This window comes from Chlorocebus sabaeus, chromosome 20 (assembly GCF_047675955.1).
Source record: "Chlorocebus sabaeus isolate Y175 chromosome 20, mChlSab1.0.hap1, whole genome shotgun sequence".
Lineage (NCBI taxonomy): Eukaryota > Metazoa > Chordata > Mammalia > Primates > Cercopithecidae > Chlorocebus > Chlorocebus sabaeus.
Window position 1 is genome coordinate 107,842,497 of NC_132923.1, and position 13,066 is coordinate 107,855,562.

A 13,066-nucleotide genomic window follows, 5' to 3' on the forward strand; every position below is an offset into this window, starting at 1 on the left:
ATGATTTCCTCCAAATCAAACACCAAACTGCAGGCTGTAGACACGGCTATGGGCCAGCCCCAGACTCTCCTTGAGAGAGCAGCTTTGGCGGCCTCGCAAGCTCCGCACGCCCAGACTCACACGCACTCTAGCTAGGCGCCACCACGTGGGCAGCGGAGGAAGGAAACGCCCTTCAAAGGGAGCGTTCGGGAGCGGTCCCCCAGCTGGGCGGGGCGGGGCGCAGGCGCGCGGTCGCTGGAAGATGACGTAGCCGGGGGCGTCAGGCTCTGTGTTGGTTGGAGGCAGCATGTGGGTCTGCAGCACGCTGTGGCGGGTGCGAACCGCCGCCCGGCAGTGGCGGGGGCTGCTCCCAGCTTCTGGCTGTCACGGACCTGCCGCCTCCTCCTACTCTGCATCCGCCGAGCCTGCCCGGGTCCGGGCGCTTGTCTATGGGCACCACGGGGATCCAGCCAAGGTCGTCGAGTAAGAGACAGCGCCGAAACCGGGGAAGGGAACTGGGGTTTCTGGAGGGCTTTAAGACGAGCTGTCGACTGGGAAGAGAGGGACAGGGTCCGAGGAAAGGGGCAGAGAATAGCAAGACGAAGCTGAAGCCCAGGGCGCTTTGGGTAGCTCTGAAAGACCGTACTTGAAGGTAGCTGAAGACCCGAGAAACAATTATCAGGGTATGAATGGCTGATGTTTATTGATCGAGTATTGTGTCAAGCAATCGCTTGTTTAAATGAATGCTCTCATTTAATTGTCACAACAGTGTTTTGGGGTAGTTACTTGATTTATCCCCATTTTGCAGATGAAAACTGAGGCAGAAGAGGTAAAATCACTCGTCCAAGGTCACACAACCAGTCAGCGACAAAGTCAGAATTTAAACCTATATCTGAGTGACTGACCTGCCTGAGTTCTTACTCTTCTATTATGATTTTTTGGAAGAAATTTTCAGAATACTTTTACGTCCGTTTGGATCTTCACTTGTCAGTAAAGAGTAGGTCATAGACCATTGTTTCCAGAGGGCAGGGGACTTGCCCAGAGTGATATCGCTAATAAGTGATTGGAACGGGACTGGAATCCATGGCTTCTGATTCCAAACTCATGTGAGTTTCTCTCCACTCCACCGTGTATGCATCTTGGCTTATAAAAAGAGCTGCTTTGGTGCCATACAGACCCAAGTATCTATGTTTGGTCAAATACAGGCTCAACCTCTTATTAGCTGTTTGGTCTTAGAGAAGTCACTCAACCTCTCATTACTTTTATGACTTTGTCTTCCTAAAATTCTGTTGGATCTTGTTTCATGCTTTTTGCATATGGTTGATAAAAACAGTATGTCAGTTGCCAACCGTTATAAATCTGCACATAAATAGCCATTCAGAAGGGCTATCGGGCCACTGAAGTGGAGCTAAGGCAAAAGCACAGGTCTGAGAATCAGAATACTTGGGGTCAAATCCTTGTCCTAGCTTTGCATTTGGCAAGTTACTGAGGTTCTCTGAGCCTTGGTTTCATCATCTTTAAAAATGGAGACGGTACAAAGTTCATAGTGGTAATCAGCTAAGATCTGTGCAGTGCTCTCCACCAAAAAACACCTACATACTCTTGTGCAGTACCTTCTTTTTAACTCTTTGATTCCCAGCAAATAGTTTGATTATTTTCCAAAGGATAGGCAAATGTGGCATTACTTTAATGGTTAAAATTTGGGCTAGAGCTGGTCACGGTGGCTCACACCTGTAATCCCAGCACTTAGGGAGGCTGAGGTGGGTGGATCACCTGAGGTCAGTGGATCACCTGAGGTCAGAGTTCTAGACCAGCCTGGTCAACGTGGCGAAACCCCATCTCTACTAAAAATACAAAAAAATTAGCTGAGCTTGGTGGTGGGCGCCTGTAATCCCCGCTGCTCAGGAGGCTGCGGCAGGAGAATCACTTGAACGGAGGAGGCAGAGGTTGCAGTGAGCCGAGATTGCACCACTGCACTCCAGCCTGGGTGACAGAGCGAGACTCCGTCTCCAAAAAAAAAAAAAATTCAAGCTAGATGTTTTGACAGGTTGTGAGGATAAACCTCAGATAAATTCAAGGTCATGCAATCAGCCTAGCCACATCCAGCATTACATAAATTGAAAAGAATGTCAAGAAGACACATCAGTCAGTAAACTCCAAATTGTATGTTGATCGCAGGTAATAATGCTTTGTGTCAGGGAAGACGTCTCACTAAGGATTGTGTTGTAAGGAACTGGTACAGCTCTGATGAACGCTCCTCCATTCCCAGGAACGTACACCAAATGAGAACAACATAGTGTCTCTCCCACGGACTTGTAGTTTGTGTCTGCAGCAGGACCTGCCACAAAACAGGTGCTCCTAAGATGTTAGTTCAATCTAAATCTAAATTTCCGGAAAAAGTGCACCTGTTATTAAGTTCTTCTGTGGTGATGAGGAAGGCCTGGGAAAGTTCAGCTGAATGCAGTTACCTCCTAATTGATTCCCTCCTCTTGGAGAGCCAAAGAAGCTGAAACAGACTGGTCTGTTTGCAGATGCCACTTGGGAAAATAAATAAATAAATAAAAAGACGGCTTCTATTATTTCCTTCTGTGGAACTTCAGTAATTTCCCTCTAGTTCAAAACATGATACTTCCGGCCGGGCGCGGTGGCTCATGCCTGTAATCCCTGCACTTTGGGAGGCTGACGTGGGCAGATCATGGCGAAACCCTGTCTCTACTAAAAATACAAAAATTAGCTGGGTATGGTGGTGCACGCCTGTAGTCCCAGCTACTCGGGAGACTGAGGCAGGAGAATTGCCTGAACCGGGAGGCAGAGGTTGCAGTGAGCCGAGATCGCACCATTGAACTTTAGCCTGGATGACAGAGCAAGACTTCCTCTCAAAAAAAAAAAAAAAAAAAGATACTTCCACAAAGCATTATATTCACCTTTGGCTTCACAGCACAGTCACCATTTGCAGTGCTTTTATTTTTTGTATTTGCCCACATAAAATATCAGACAGCTTTTATTTTTTATATATTTATTTATTTATTTTGAGATGAGATCAAGCCGTGTTGCCCAGGCCGGTCTTGAACTCCTGGGCTCAAGGATCCTCCTGCCTCAGCCTCCTGAGTAGCAGGGATTGCAGGTGTGTACCACCACACCCAGCTTGACCTGTAGTGCTTTTAGAAACTACCGTACATATTCCTAGGCCCCACTCCTGAGGTACTTAGTAGGTCTGTGCTGGCTTGGAGCATCTGTTTTTTTCAAAGCTCTCCGGGTGTCTCTGCTGCCCAGGCCAGGCTTGAGAACCACTGCCCTGTGGATAGATTGTCAGACAAGCAGTAATTCTCCCCGTGCTCCAGAAGGGCAACTTTCCTTTCTGACCCAGATTCAGGCGGCTTTACTTGTTCTCATATGGACTGAAGCCAGAGACTGGGATTCTCTTTGTAGTCATGTCTTCAAGGTTTAGGGTAACCACACTGTCACAGAAAGAATCAGGTGTCCTTTACACATCCTGGTAACTAGGTGTCTGGGTCAGGTTACACCAGGTAGGGGTCATGGGACTACCTAGAGTCTGAACAGAGCATTGTCAGAACGAGTGTGGTTTGTGATGCTTGCGCTGTGGGCCACACCTCTGCAAGCAGGAGGGAAGGAATGAGGAATGCTCAGGTCTGACTTCTCAAAAGGAGGCCTCCAGGTTTCTCCTGTTCTCACGTCCCTGTTTTCATTCCTGTTGGCCTCCAAACATTGCAGCTGTTCTCTCCTAAGCCATTTTCCCCTGTTGCTTAATTTCTTTCCCTTTCTTCCAAAATGGGATCCCCTAAATAAGTATTTGGGCCTTTTTTATTTAAAAGATTAAACTGTGGATCTAAGTAAAGACTGTGCAGAAGAATGACAAACATTCGAGAAATTTCAGAGTTCTCCATAGCCACTGTCCCTTGTGCAGAGTTCTAGATTCCCTATCTAATAGTTCCCAGAAACCCAGGGGTCATGGACAGTGGCTCATGCCTGTAATCCCAGAACTTTGGGAGGCTGAGGCGGGCAGATCACCAGAGGTCAGGAGTTCGAGACCAACATATCAAAACCCTGTCTCTACTAAAAATACAAAAATTAGCCGGTCACAGTGGTGCGTGCCTGTAATCCTAGTTACTTGGGAGACTGAGGCAGGAGAATCGCTTGAACCCAGGAGGCGGAGGTTGCAGTGAGCTGAGATAGCACCACTGCACTCCAGCCTCGGCGACAGAGTGAGATTCTGTCTCAAAAAAAAAAGAAAGATAGTTCCCAGAAACCCTTAGTTCTTCTCTTGCCTTCTTTTTTTCCTGAAAGTCCCCTCAGAACTTTACCATTCTCTGGATCTTCTGGTGAAAACAGCTTTCATTTATTGAAAAGCTGTATAGCAAGCATTGGGCTAAATGCTGCTTATATATTATGGGGTTTTAAAATCACAACAATCCAGTTTGATTATTATTACTTCCACTTTACAGATAGCGAAATTGAAGCTCAAGTAGATTGAAAGACACTTATCCAAGATCATACAACTAGGATGCTCCTTCTTTATTAAAAGTCCTTGATACAGACATAGGCCTGAGGAAACAATGGCAGTCACCTCAAATGATTTTTTAAATAAACTTTAAAAAAATATTAAATAAAATATATAGATGGGGTTTCACCATGTTGCCCAAGATGATCTCAAATGCCTGAGTTCAAGCGATCCTCCTGCCTCAACCTCCCAAGTTCTCAAATTATTTTTGAGAATGAGATGGACTATAAAATTGGGAAAAAGCTCAGAATTCTGAGAAGGTGAAATTGTAGGTCATTCAGGTAACCCCAAGTTCCTATGCTATAGAAAGGGCAGCCCCAACCTTGGGAAACTTTAGAAATACCATTCTCTGTCTCTTCCCCTTTTCAGGATCCCAAGGCTTTTATAAAACAGCATCCTCATCATCTTGGCTTTCTCACCTGCCTGCTGCTAGTACAAAAAGGAAAATGAGCTAGAAAACCCGTGGATGTATACCCATTCTGTCTTTTTGTTTTTGTTTATTTTTTGAGATAGAGTCTAGCTCTGTCCCCCAGGCTAGAGTGCAGTGATGCGATCTTGGCTCACTGCAACCTCCACCTCCCAAGTTCAAGTGATTCTCCTGCCTCAGCCTCCTGAGTAGCTGGGATTACAGGTGTGTGCCACCATGCCCAGCTAATTTTTTTTATTTTTAGTAGAGACAGGGCTTCGCCATGTTGGCCAGGCTGGTCTTGAACTCCTGACCTCAGGTGATCTGCCCACCTCAGCCTCCCAAAGTGCTGGGATTACAGGTGTGAGCCACTGCATCCAGCCTCCCAATTCTGTCTTAAGCCAGATGGACTTTGGAGGAGCAGGTGGTGGGGTCCCAGGCTGTCCATTCTCACTATAGGGCACTGTTCACTCTCAGGAATTTCTTCTTTTTACAGTTAATATAAAGCAAAACTGCAGGTGACTTGATTGTTAAACCCAAATTTTAGTACTTTGGAAAAAAAAATCGCATTCTGGGTTTGGTGCTTTGTTTAGAGCCCTTTATTGTGGCCATGAATGGAGTGGGAACAGAAGGCATGGATATAGTAAGTTGGCCAGCATGTATTCTTTGAGAGTTTACTGAGTGCAAGCCACTGAGAGTACAGAGTTGAATCCATTGTGGTCGTTGCCCTCAGAGCCTCACAGCCTAGTCCAGGAGAAAGGCCACCATCGTCCAGTGGTGTAAATGCTGTGATGGGATATGTTCAGAGTGCTGTGGACACCCAGAAGAGGGGTGCCTAACCCCCTCGGGGTAGTCAGAGTGTTCTCTGAAGAGACAGGGTGTAAACTGAGTGCCCCAGAGATCCAGTGAGCAGTATATGAGGAAAGTGGAGAAACGTCCCAAGCAGAGGAACCTACATGTGCAAAGGCCCCGAGGGAAGAGAAAACATGGTGTGTCTGATCAGTCCGTATTTGTTGACTGCCCACTGTGCACTCATATGTATGTGAGAAAGGTGTCTGCTGAACCCAGCTCAGAGGGGACTACCCTCAGATCACAGGGCTCAAGCCTAAGCAGATTCCACATTCTATAACTCGTACATTACCTTCCACCTGGCCTTCAGACTAGGCTGTGGAGTTTAGGGCCAAAGCCCTGCTACCCTGATTTTCTCATTGTTGCCACTAAAAGTGAAAGCTGCAGGCACACCCCCAGGAATTACACAGAAGACTGGGGTTTTCCCTCCGTCCAGAGAGTCTGGGAGGAAAGCTGCCCCTCGGTGCCACTCCAAGTTGTCTCTTGCCCTCTCCTAGCAGCTCTCTGGGATGAACTGGCCTTTCCCACCCTGGGTGAGGTGGGAGGGGTCCTCATTTTAGAGAAGAAAAAGCAAAGATGACACGAGGTGAACCTGTGACTTGGGATGTTTCTTGCCTGTGTTCTAGTCCCACCTCTGCCACCAATTACGGCAGTAAGGAAATCACGTTAGTCTCCAATTATCTTCAGTTACTCCTTGATAAAATGAAGAGTGACCAAGGTCAGCAGTGGTAAATATGGGTATGTGTGCTGTCTCCACGCAGACCTTCACAGTTCCTTTCTATAGACCTCAAAACGTGCACTCCTCTTTATGACATTCTCCCCAGACAACGCTCTTCCTGCCAAGACAAGATGGGCCCTCGACATCCTTCTCAGCATAACACTGCAGCCATGGAAATTATCTTGAGACGTGAATCCTCTTTGCTCCAACAATTGTCCGGCTCTGACAATTCTATGAAAGTAGCGCAGGCATTGACTGCCTGCTCACCAATGGTTCTTCCAGCAGCCTCCAGGGAGCAATGGTTTGGCTTGAAATCTGGGATCCTGGGCACAAGATTTCACCAGGGACCCTCCCTTGGCCCTTGGTTGGTTACACAATCAATAGCCCTCCCAGCCTCCAGCCAGACAGGAGCTGCATGGTTGTGTTTTTACCTGTCAAAGAGATCCAAGCAGCTTGCAGGCAGGCAGGGACTGTGCAAGCTGAGTGACAGACACTGCAACTCCCTTGTAGTGGAGTGTCAGCAGATACAGAATATCATGGGGCCCGCAGACTTTCTGGTCCTCTTAGTGTAGGGAAAGTAGGGGATTGAGGTGTCTTTGCTAACTGGGTAGAAGCTGTCAGAAGTTGCCCTAAGTTTCTGATTCCTTCAGTTCAAACTGATTGTGCTAAAGAGCCGAAAAATGAGTCCTGAATGGTGGGAGTCCTGGAAGCCGTAAGAAGTGCAGGGAGGGTGTGGTTGTGTCCAGCACACCAAACCACATGGAACAAAGGAGCTTTGCTCAGGTAAAGGAGCTCTCCCTGAGAGCCCGGTACTCCCTTATTTCCCAGGGAGCCAGGCCCTTACAAGCTGTGAGCTGAGGAACTTCATTCCTTCACAATTGCCTAGTTGTGCCCTGCTTGTTAATTATTAGTCAAATCCCAGAACAATGTACCTAGTACACCAGGCGTTTCACTGAATCACAGAAGGCAGCTTGGTGACCAGGGGACCGCACACAGACTGGGGAGGACCACATGAGGGTCAGTTACATTCACCCAGTGCCCTGTGATGACACAAACATTCTTGGTTCTGTACTAAGTAGATGAGAAAATCTCTGGCCAGTGACAATTTCTCCCTACCTGTTCTTCCTGCTCGAAATGATATTGACCGTTTGATGTGATTGAGTAAAAGATGAAAGATAAGTACAAATGATTGCTAATTAAATGTGGAACGCAGGAAAGATAGCAAAGCTAGCTAATGCCCACCTTACACAGCAAGTATAACTGTGCCAGTCTCCGGGGTACTGGCCTCCTTTCCCCCCTCTCAAAAGGCTCTTTCTTCTGCCTGCTTTTGTCTCCCTTGTACTTCCTATGGCATCACAGGTGTACAGCCTTGGCCTCAAAGGAGCCATTGTGACCTTATCCAGGCTGGGATCTGTTGATTGAGGACAGTGGCATCCCCTCAAGTTGCATGGCGCCATTACACTCACAGAGGGAGGACGTGAACGGTATGGGGGAAGCAATTTGAGATCTAGCCAGTCTGGGTTGGGTGCCTCATTTGTACTCCAAAACATAGCCACTGTTTCCTTTAGTGAGTTTTTTTTTTTAAGAACGGGGAAGAAATTGCTGTCATTACACTAGAGGTTTAACTCTTGGAATTCAGACTTGGTCCCTGTTTTCCCTCCTGTCTCAGCAGAATGGTATCCTTGACGACGTGGTTAGCACTGTCGGCAGGAACAGCAGTGCGTGTGGTATTGATGGCATTCCCTGGGGCAGGCCAAGGCTGGCCTCCCTAGTGAGAGGTAGCTGGACCCCCTGACTCCTAGGCTTGCAGCAAGCGTGGGGCCAGCCCCCGCCACCATCCACCTGTGTTTGTAGCTTCAACTTAACTTCCCATCTCCTAGACCCTCACCCCTGCTTGGCCCTCTTCACTCTCCTTCCTCCCACTTCGGTGCATCTCAAATGACAGAGCTGCTGGGCTTCCCAGAAGACAAAGAAGAGAACCAGGGGCCCAGAGCATGGTTTCTCAAACTGCTGTTTGGGGCAGGCTGCGCTGTGAAAATATTGTAGTGTTCCCAGCCCGCGTTAAATCTGGAAAGCTCTGGATGACAAAGGCCACATGGGTTTCTTTATTCGGGGACTTCTCAGAGCCTTTATGACTAACGTGTAGTCAGAATCTTAGAAAATGGGCTTAGTAGGCAGCATTTCCCAAACGAATTGGATCCCAGGAAATACCTAACAGCCGGGCGTGGTAGCTCACGCCTGTAATCCCAGCACTTTGGGAGGCTGAGGCAGGTGGATCACGAGGTCAGGAGTTTGAGACCAGCCTGACCAACATGGTGAAACCCTGTCTCTACTAAAAATAAAAATTAAAAAAAAATTAGCTGGGCATGGTGGCACACACCTGTAATCCCAGCTACTCAGGAGGCTGAGGCAGGAGAATTCCTTGAACCTGGGAGGCAGAGCTTGCAGTGAGCTGAGATTGCACCACAGCACTCCAGTCTGGGTGACAAAGCAAGACTCTGTCTCAAAAAAAAAAAGAAAAAAAAGAAAAAGCTGGGTGCCGTGGCTCACGCCTGTAATCCCAGCACTTTGGGAGGCCAAGGCAGGCAGATCACGAGGTCAGGAGATTGAGACCATCCTGGCTAACACGGTGAAACCCCGTCTCTACTAAAAATACAAAAAATTTAGCCGGGCGTGGCGGTGTGCACCTGTAATCCCAGCTGCTGGGGAGGCTGAGGCAGGAGAATGGCATGAACCTGAGAGGCGGAGCTTGCAGTGAGCCGAGATCGCGCCACTACACTCCAGCCTGGGTGACAGAGCAAGACTGTCTCAAAAAAAAAAAAAAAAGAAAAAAGAAATACCTAACAGCATCTCCAGGGAAAATTCAGCACACACAGCGTAGTGAATGCTGGCGTAGTGTTCAACAGCCTGCATTTTGGAGTCTAGCTTAAGATCAAGACTCTTGAGCAAATTATTTCTCTGAGCCTCAGTTTCCTCTGCTTTAAATTTGGGTGATACCACCCTCCACGTAGGCATTTTGAGGACTGAATGGCATCATGTATATAAAATGTTAAGCATACTTGGAGCTCAGTAAGCCATCGACATAAGTTGTCATTTCATTGTTGAGTGAAATCACCCAGAATAGGTTTTTCGACTCTCCTAGACTCCACCCACCCAGCCAACTCACAGTTCTATATGTCTAGCCCTGAGCACTCTCTGCTCTGTATCCATACTGCAGGTCACCTGTGTCCCCTCTCCAAATCTACTCTTCCTTCCTCCCTAGCTCAGCATTCAGTTGTCCAAGCCAAAGGCCTGGGAGCCATCAAAGACTTCCCTTCCCTCCCGCCACATGGAACTGGTCACCAAGTGACATTAGTGTTGCTTATTTAAAAGATTTTACATTACTGAATCCTTCTCTCCATTCTCATGGCTCTTATGCATATTATACCTGTTGCCCGGTCTACTCCTGGGTCAGATTCTTTGTCATTCCCTCTGGCAGGAAAACCTTTTGTCTTTTCTCCATCCACCCTGTAAATGCCTATTTATCCTTCAAATTATGGTATCCTTTCTTCCAAAAACCCTTTTCGAATCTTCTGTTTTCTTCCTCCCACCAGGCTGGACACTGTCAGCCAACTTTAGCACCACAAGCCTCCTTCTGTTACAGCCCTTCTCCCAGTGTTTCCACGGATGCGTTCCCAGTCCATCAAGGCCCTGAGAAGGGGATTTATTTTATTTTATTTTTTTTTCCTGAGATAGGGTCTCCTGTTGCCAAGGCTAGAGTGCAGTGGTCATTCACAGGTGTGATGATGGTACGCAATAGCCTTAAACTCCTGAGCACAAGCAACTCTCCTTCCTCAGCCTCCCAAGCAGCTGGGACTACAGATGCATGCTAGTATGCCCACCTTTATTCATCATGAAGCCCCTTGGCACAGTATCTGGCATTTTGACTGTCAGTAAATATTTGTTGAATTACGTTTACTTGAATTTTCCAAAAAGTTGCTGCCTTCCTTTCAGTGACTCAGTAATTCTTTTCAGAGGTATAACCAGGGAATTGTTTCAAAGGTTTCTTTGGATATTCCTACAGCTGATAACAGCTGCCATTTCTTCAGCATCTACTGTGTAGGTACTACCATAAATGCTTTACATACATTAACTCATTTAATCCTGTGAACTGAGTTCTCGTGTTATCCCATTTTACAGGGGAATATTCTGAGGTTTATCTAGCTGATAAATGACCAAGGTAGGATTCAAACCCAGGGCTGCCTGCTTCACTCCAGGTCTGTGCTCTACCCATCATCTGTGAACTGAGATCTACCTGTATTCTCATCTTGACCATAGTCATCTAGATTTTTAAGAAGTGCAGTCTCGCTGCACATGTGATGTGTATGCCTAGACTGAATGCCCTTAAGGATAATCTCCATCTTTATTTGAGCCCATCTTTCAGGAGTATTTTCTTTTTTTTTTTTTTTTTTTGAGACGGAGTCTCGCTCTGTCGCCCAGGCTGGAGTGCAGTGGCCAGATCTCAGCTCACTGCAAGCTCCGCCTCCCGGGTTCACACCATTCTCCTGCCTCAGCCTCCCGAGTAGCTGGGACTACAGACGCCCGCCACCTCGCCCGGCTAGTTTTCTGTATTTTTAGTAGAGACGGGGTTTCACCGGGTTAGCCAGGATGGTCTCGATCTCCTGATCTCGTGATCCGCCCGTCTCGGCCTCCCAAAGTGCTGGGATTACAGGCTTGAGCCACCGCGCCCGGCCTTTTTTTTTTTTTTTTTTTTTGTATTTTTTAGTAGAGATGGGGTTTCACCGTGTTATCCAGGATGGTCTCGATCTCCTGACCTCGTGATCCGCCTGTCTCGGCCTCCCAAAGTGCTGGGATTACAGGCTTGAGCCACCGAGCCCGGCCCAGGAGTATTTTCATAAACAGCCTAGAAAGAGGAAAAGCAAGTACAAATAGCTAAGGCCCTTTAGTTTGGGCCCCGCCCCTGATTTCCTAAATGACTGGCACTTTTTTTTCTTTTGAAATGGAGTCTCACTTTGTCGCTCAGGTTGGAGTACAGTGGCGTGATCTCCACTTGTTTCAACCTCTGCCTCCCAGGTTCAAGCAGTTCTCCTGCCTCAGCCTCCCAAGTAGCTGGAACTATAGGAACACACCACCACACCCGGCTAATTTTTGTATTTTTTTTTTTCAGTAGAGACGGGGTTTCGCCATATTGGCCACACTGGTCTCCAACTCCTGACCTCAATTAATCCACCCACCTCAGCCTCCCAAAATGCTGAGATTACAGGCGTGAGCCACCACGCCTGGCCATGACTGGCACTTATGCCACATTTTCTCACTAGTGAGAAATTTATTCAACAGTGTGTTGAGACTAAAAGTTCTCTGCCCTCTGGGAGCTCACAGTCTAAGAAGGAGACAGCACATACATACACATTCTGGCTAACAAAACTAGGTGATAAGTAAAAAGAGCTCTGAACTCAGAGTCTGAAAGACCTGAATCCAAGTCTGCATTTGCATCTGCGGTTCCAAAATCCTGAAAGCTCTGGAAACTGACAGTTTTTTTCCATAACTTATTTGAAGGAAACCTGATCTAACATGAGGTTTTTATGTGGTCTTTATTCATCTCACTTAGCATGAGTATTCCTACATTTTGCTGCAGAAACATTCATGTGTCTGATCACAGGGTGCTGCAACAGCCCCCAGTGGGTATGTAGATAATACATGGCCCCAAGAGTTTTAGAAAAGGGATTGTGAACCTGTGTCTTCTCCTGATCAATTGACAAAAGTGTATGAAATGGCTTCACAAACTAAACATTAGTAAATTCATATGAGATAGTCTCAAATAGCATGATGTATAATTCTGTACAATGGGAGCACCGAGCAAGTGATTTTTTTTTTTCTGGACTAGGAGGAGGGTCGAAAGATGTCTTAAGGGAAGTACACTTTGAACTGGGCCTTGAAGGGTGAGTTTAATTCCTCACTTCATAGAGAAGCTGTGGAAGAAATATTCTGGGCTGTAGGAAGAACGTATAGAAAATGTGTAGAAAAAATGTCTTTAAACAGCTTGAGCACATGAACTTTGTCAGCTTACAGAAAACCTCTGATAATCTGTGAAAATGGAGGAGAGAAGCGCTGTGGATAATATAAAGGGGCAGCTAGTCCAAAATCCATTTGCTCTGGGCAGGATTTTTCTTTTGAATGCAGACTTAATACACACATTGAGAGTGAAACATCACTATCTGGGCTGATGCCTCCTTGCTTCGCGCCCACCTGTTAGTGCTCCCTCCCTCTCCCCATAAGGCAACTACAGCCAGTCCAGCCTGTGCTCATTTCACTGCCCTCTGCTTGGTGTGGGGTCAGCACCTTACCTGCTGGCTTCTCTAGATCACACTGCCAGGTTCAAATCAGGTCAGCCGCTTGCTACTTTGTAGTGGCCGTGAGCAAGTTATTTACCTCTTAGAGCCTTTGTTCCTCAGCTGTAAAAGCAGAACAATAGTATGAGAGCTATTGTAATAGGAGAGCTGGCAGGTAAAGCACTTAGCAGTGTGCCTGACTGGTAAGCACTGAATAAACAGTAGTTATTACTATTGCAAGGACTCCCCATCCTCCAGCTATGTGT

General features: G+C 47.0%; 1 protein-coding gene across 1 annotated transcript in view; it reads left to right on the forward strand.

Moving 5' to 3' along the window:
• The first annotated feature begins 243 nt into the window (after positions 1-243).
• Positions 244-13,066, forward strand: part of MECR (mitochondrial trans-2-enoyl-CoA reductase) — a 38,555-nt gene continuing 25,732 nt past the window's right edge. Inside the window, exon 1 of the mRNA XM_007979714.3 lies at positions 244-462. Coding sequence (XP_007977905.1) covers positions 287-462 — 176 coding nt within the window. The 5' untranslated portion in view covers positions 244-286. The remainder of the gene's footprint in view (positions 463-13,066) is intronic.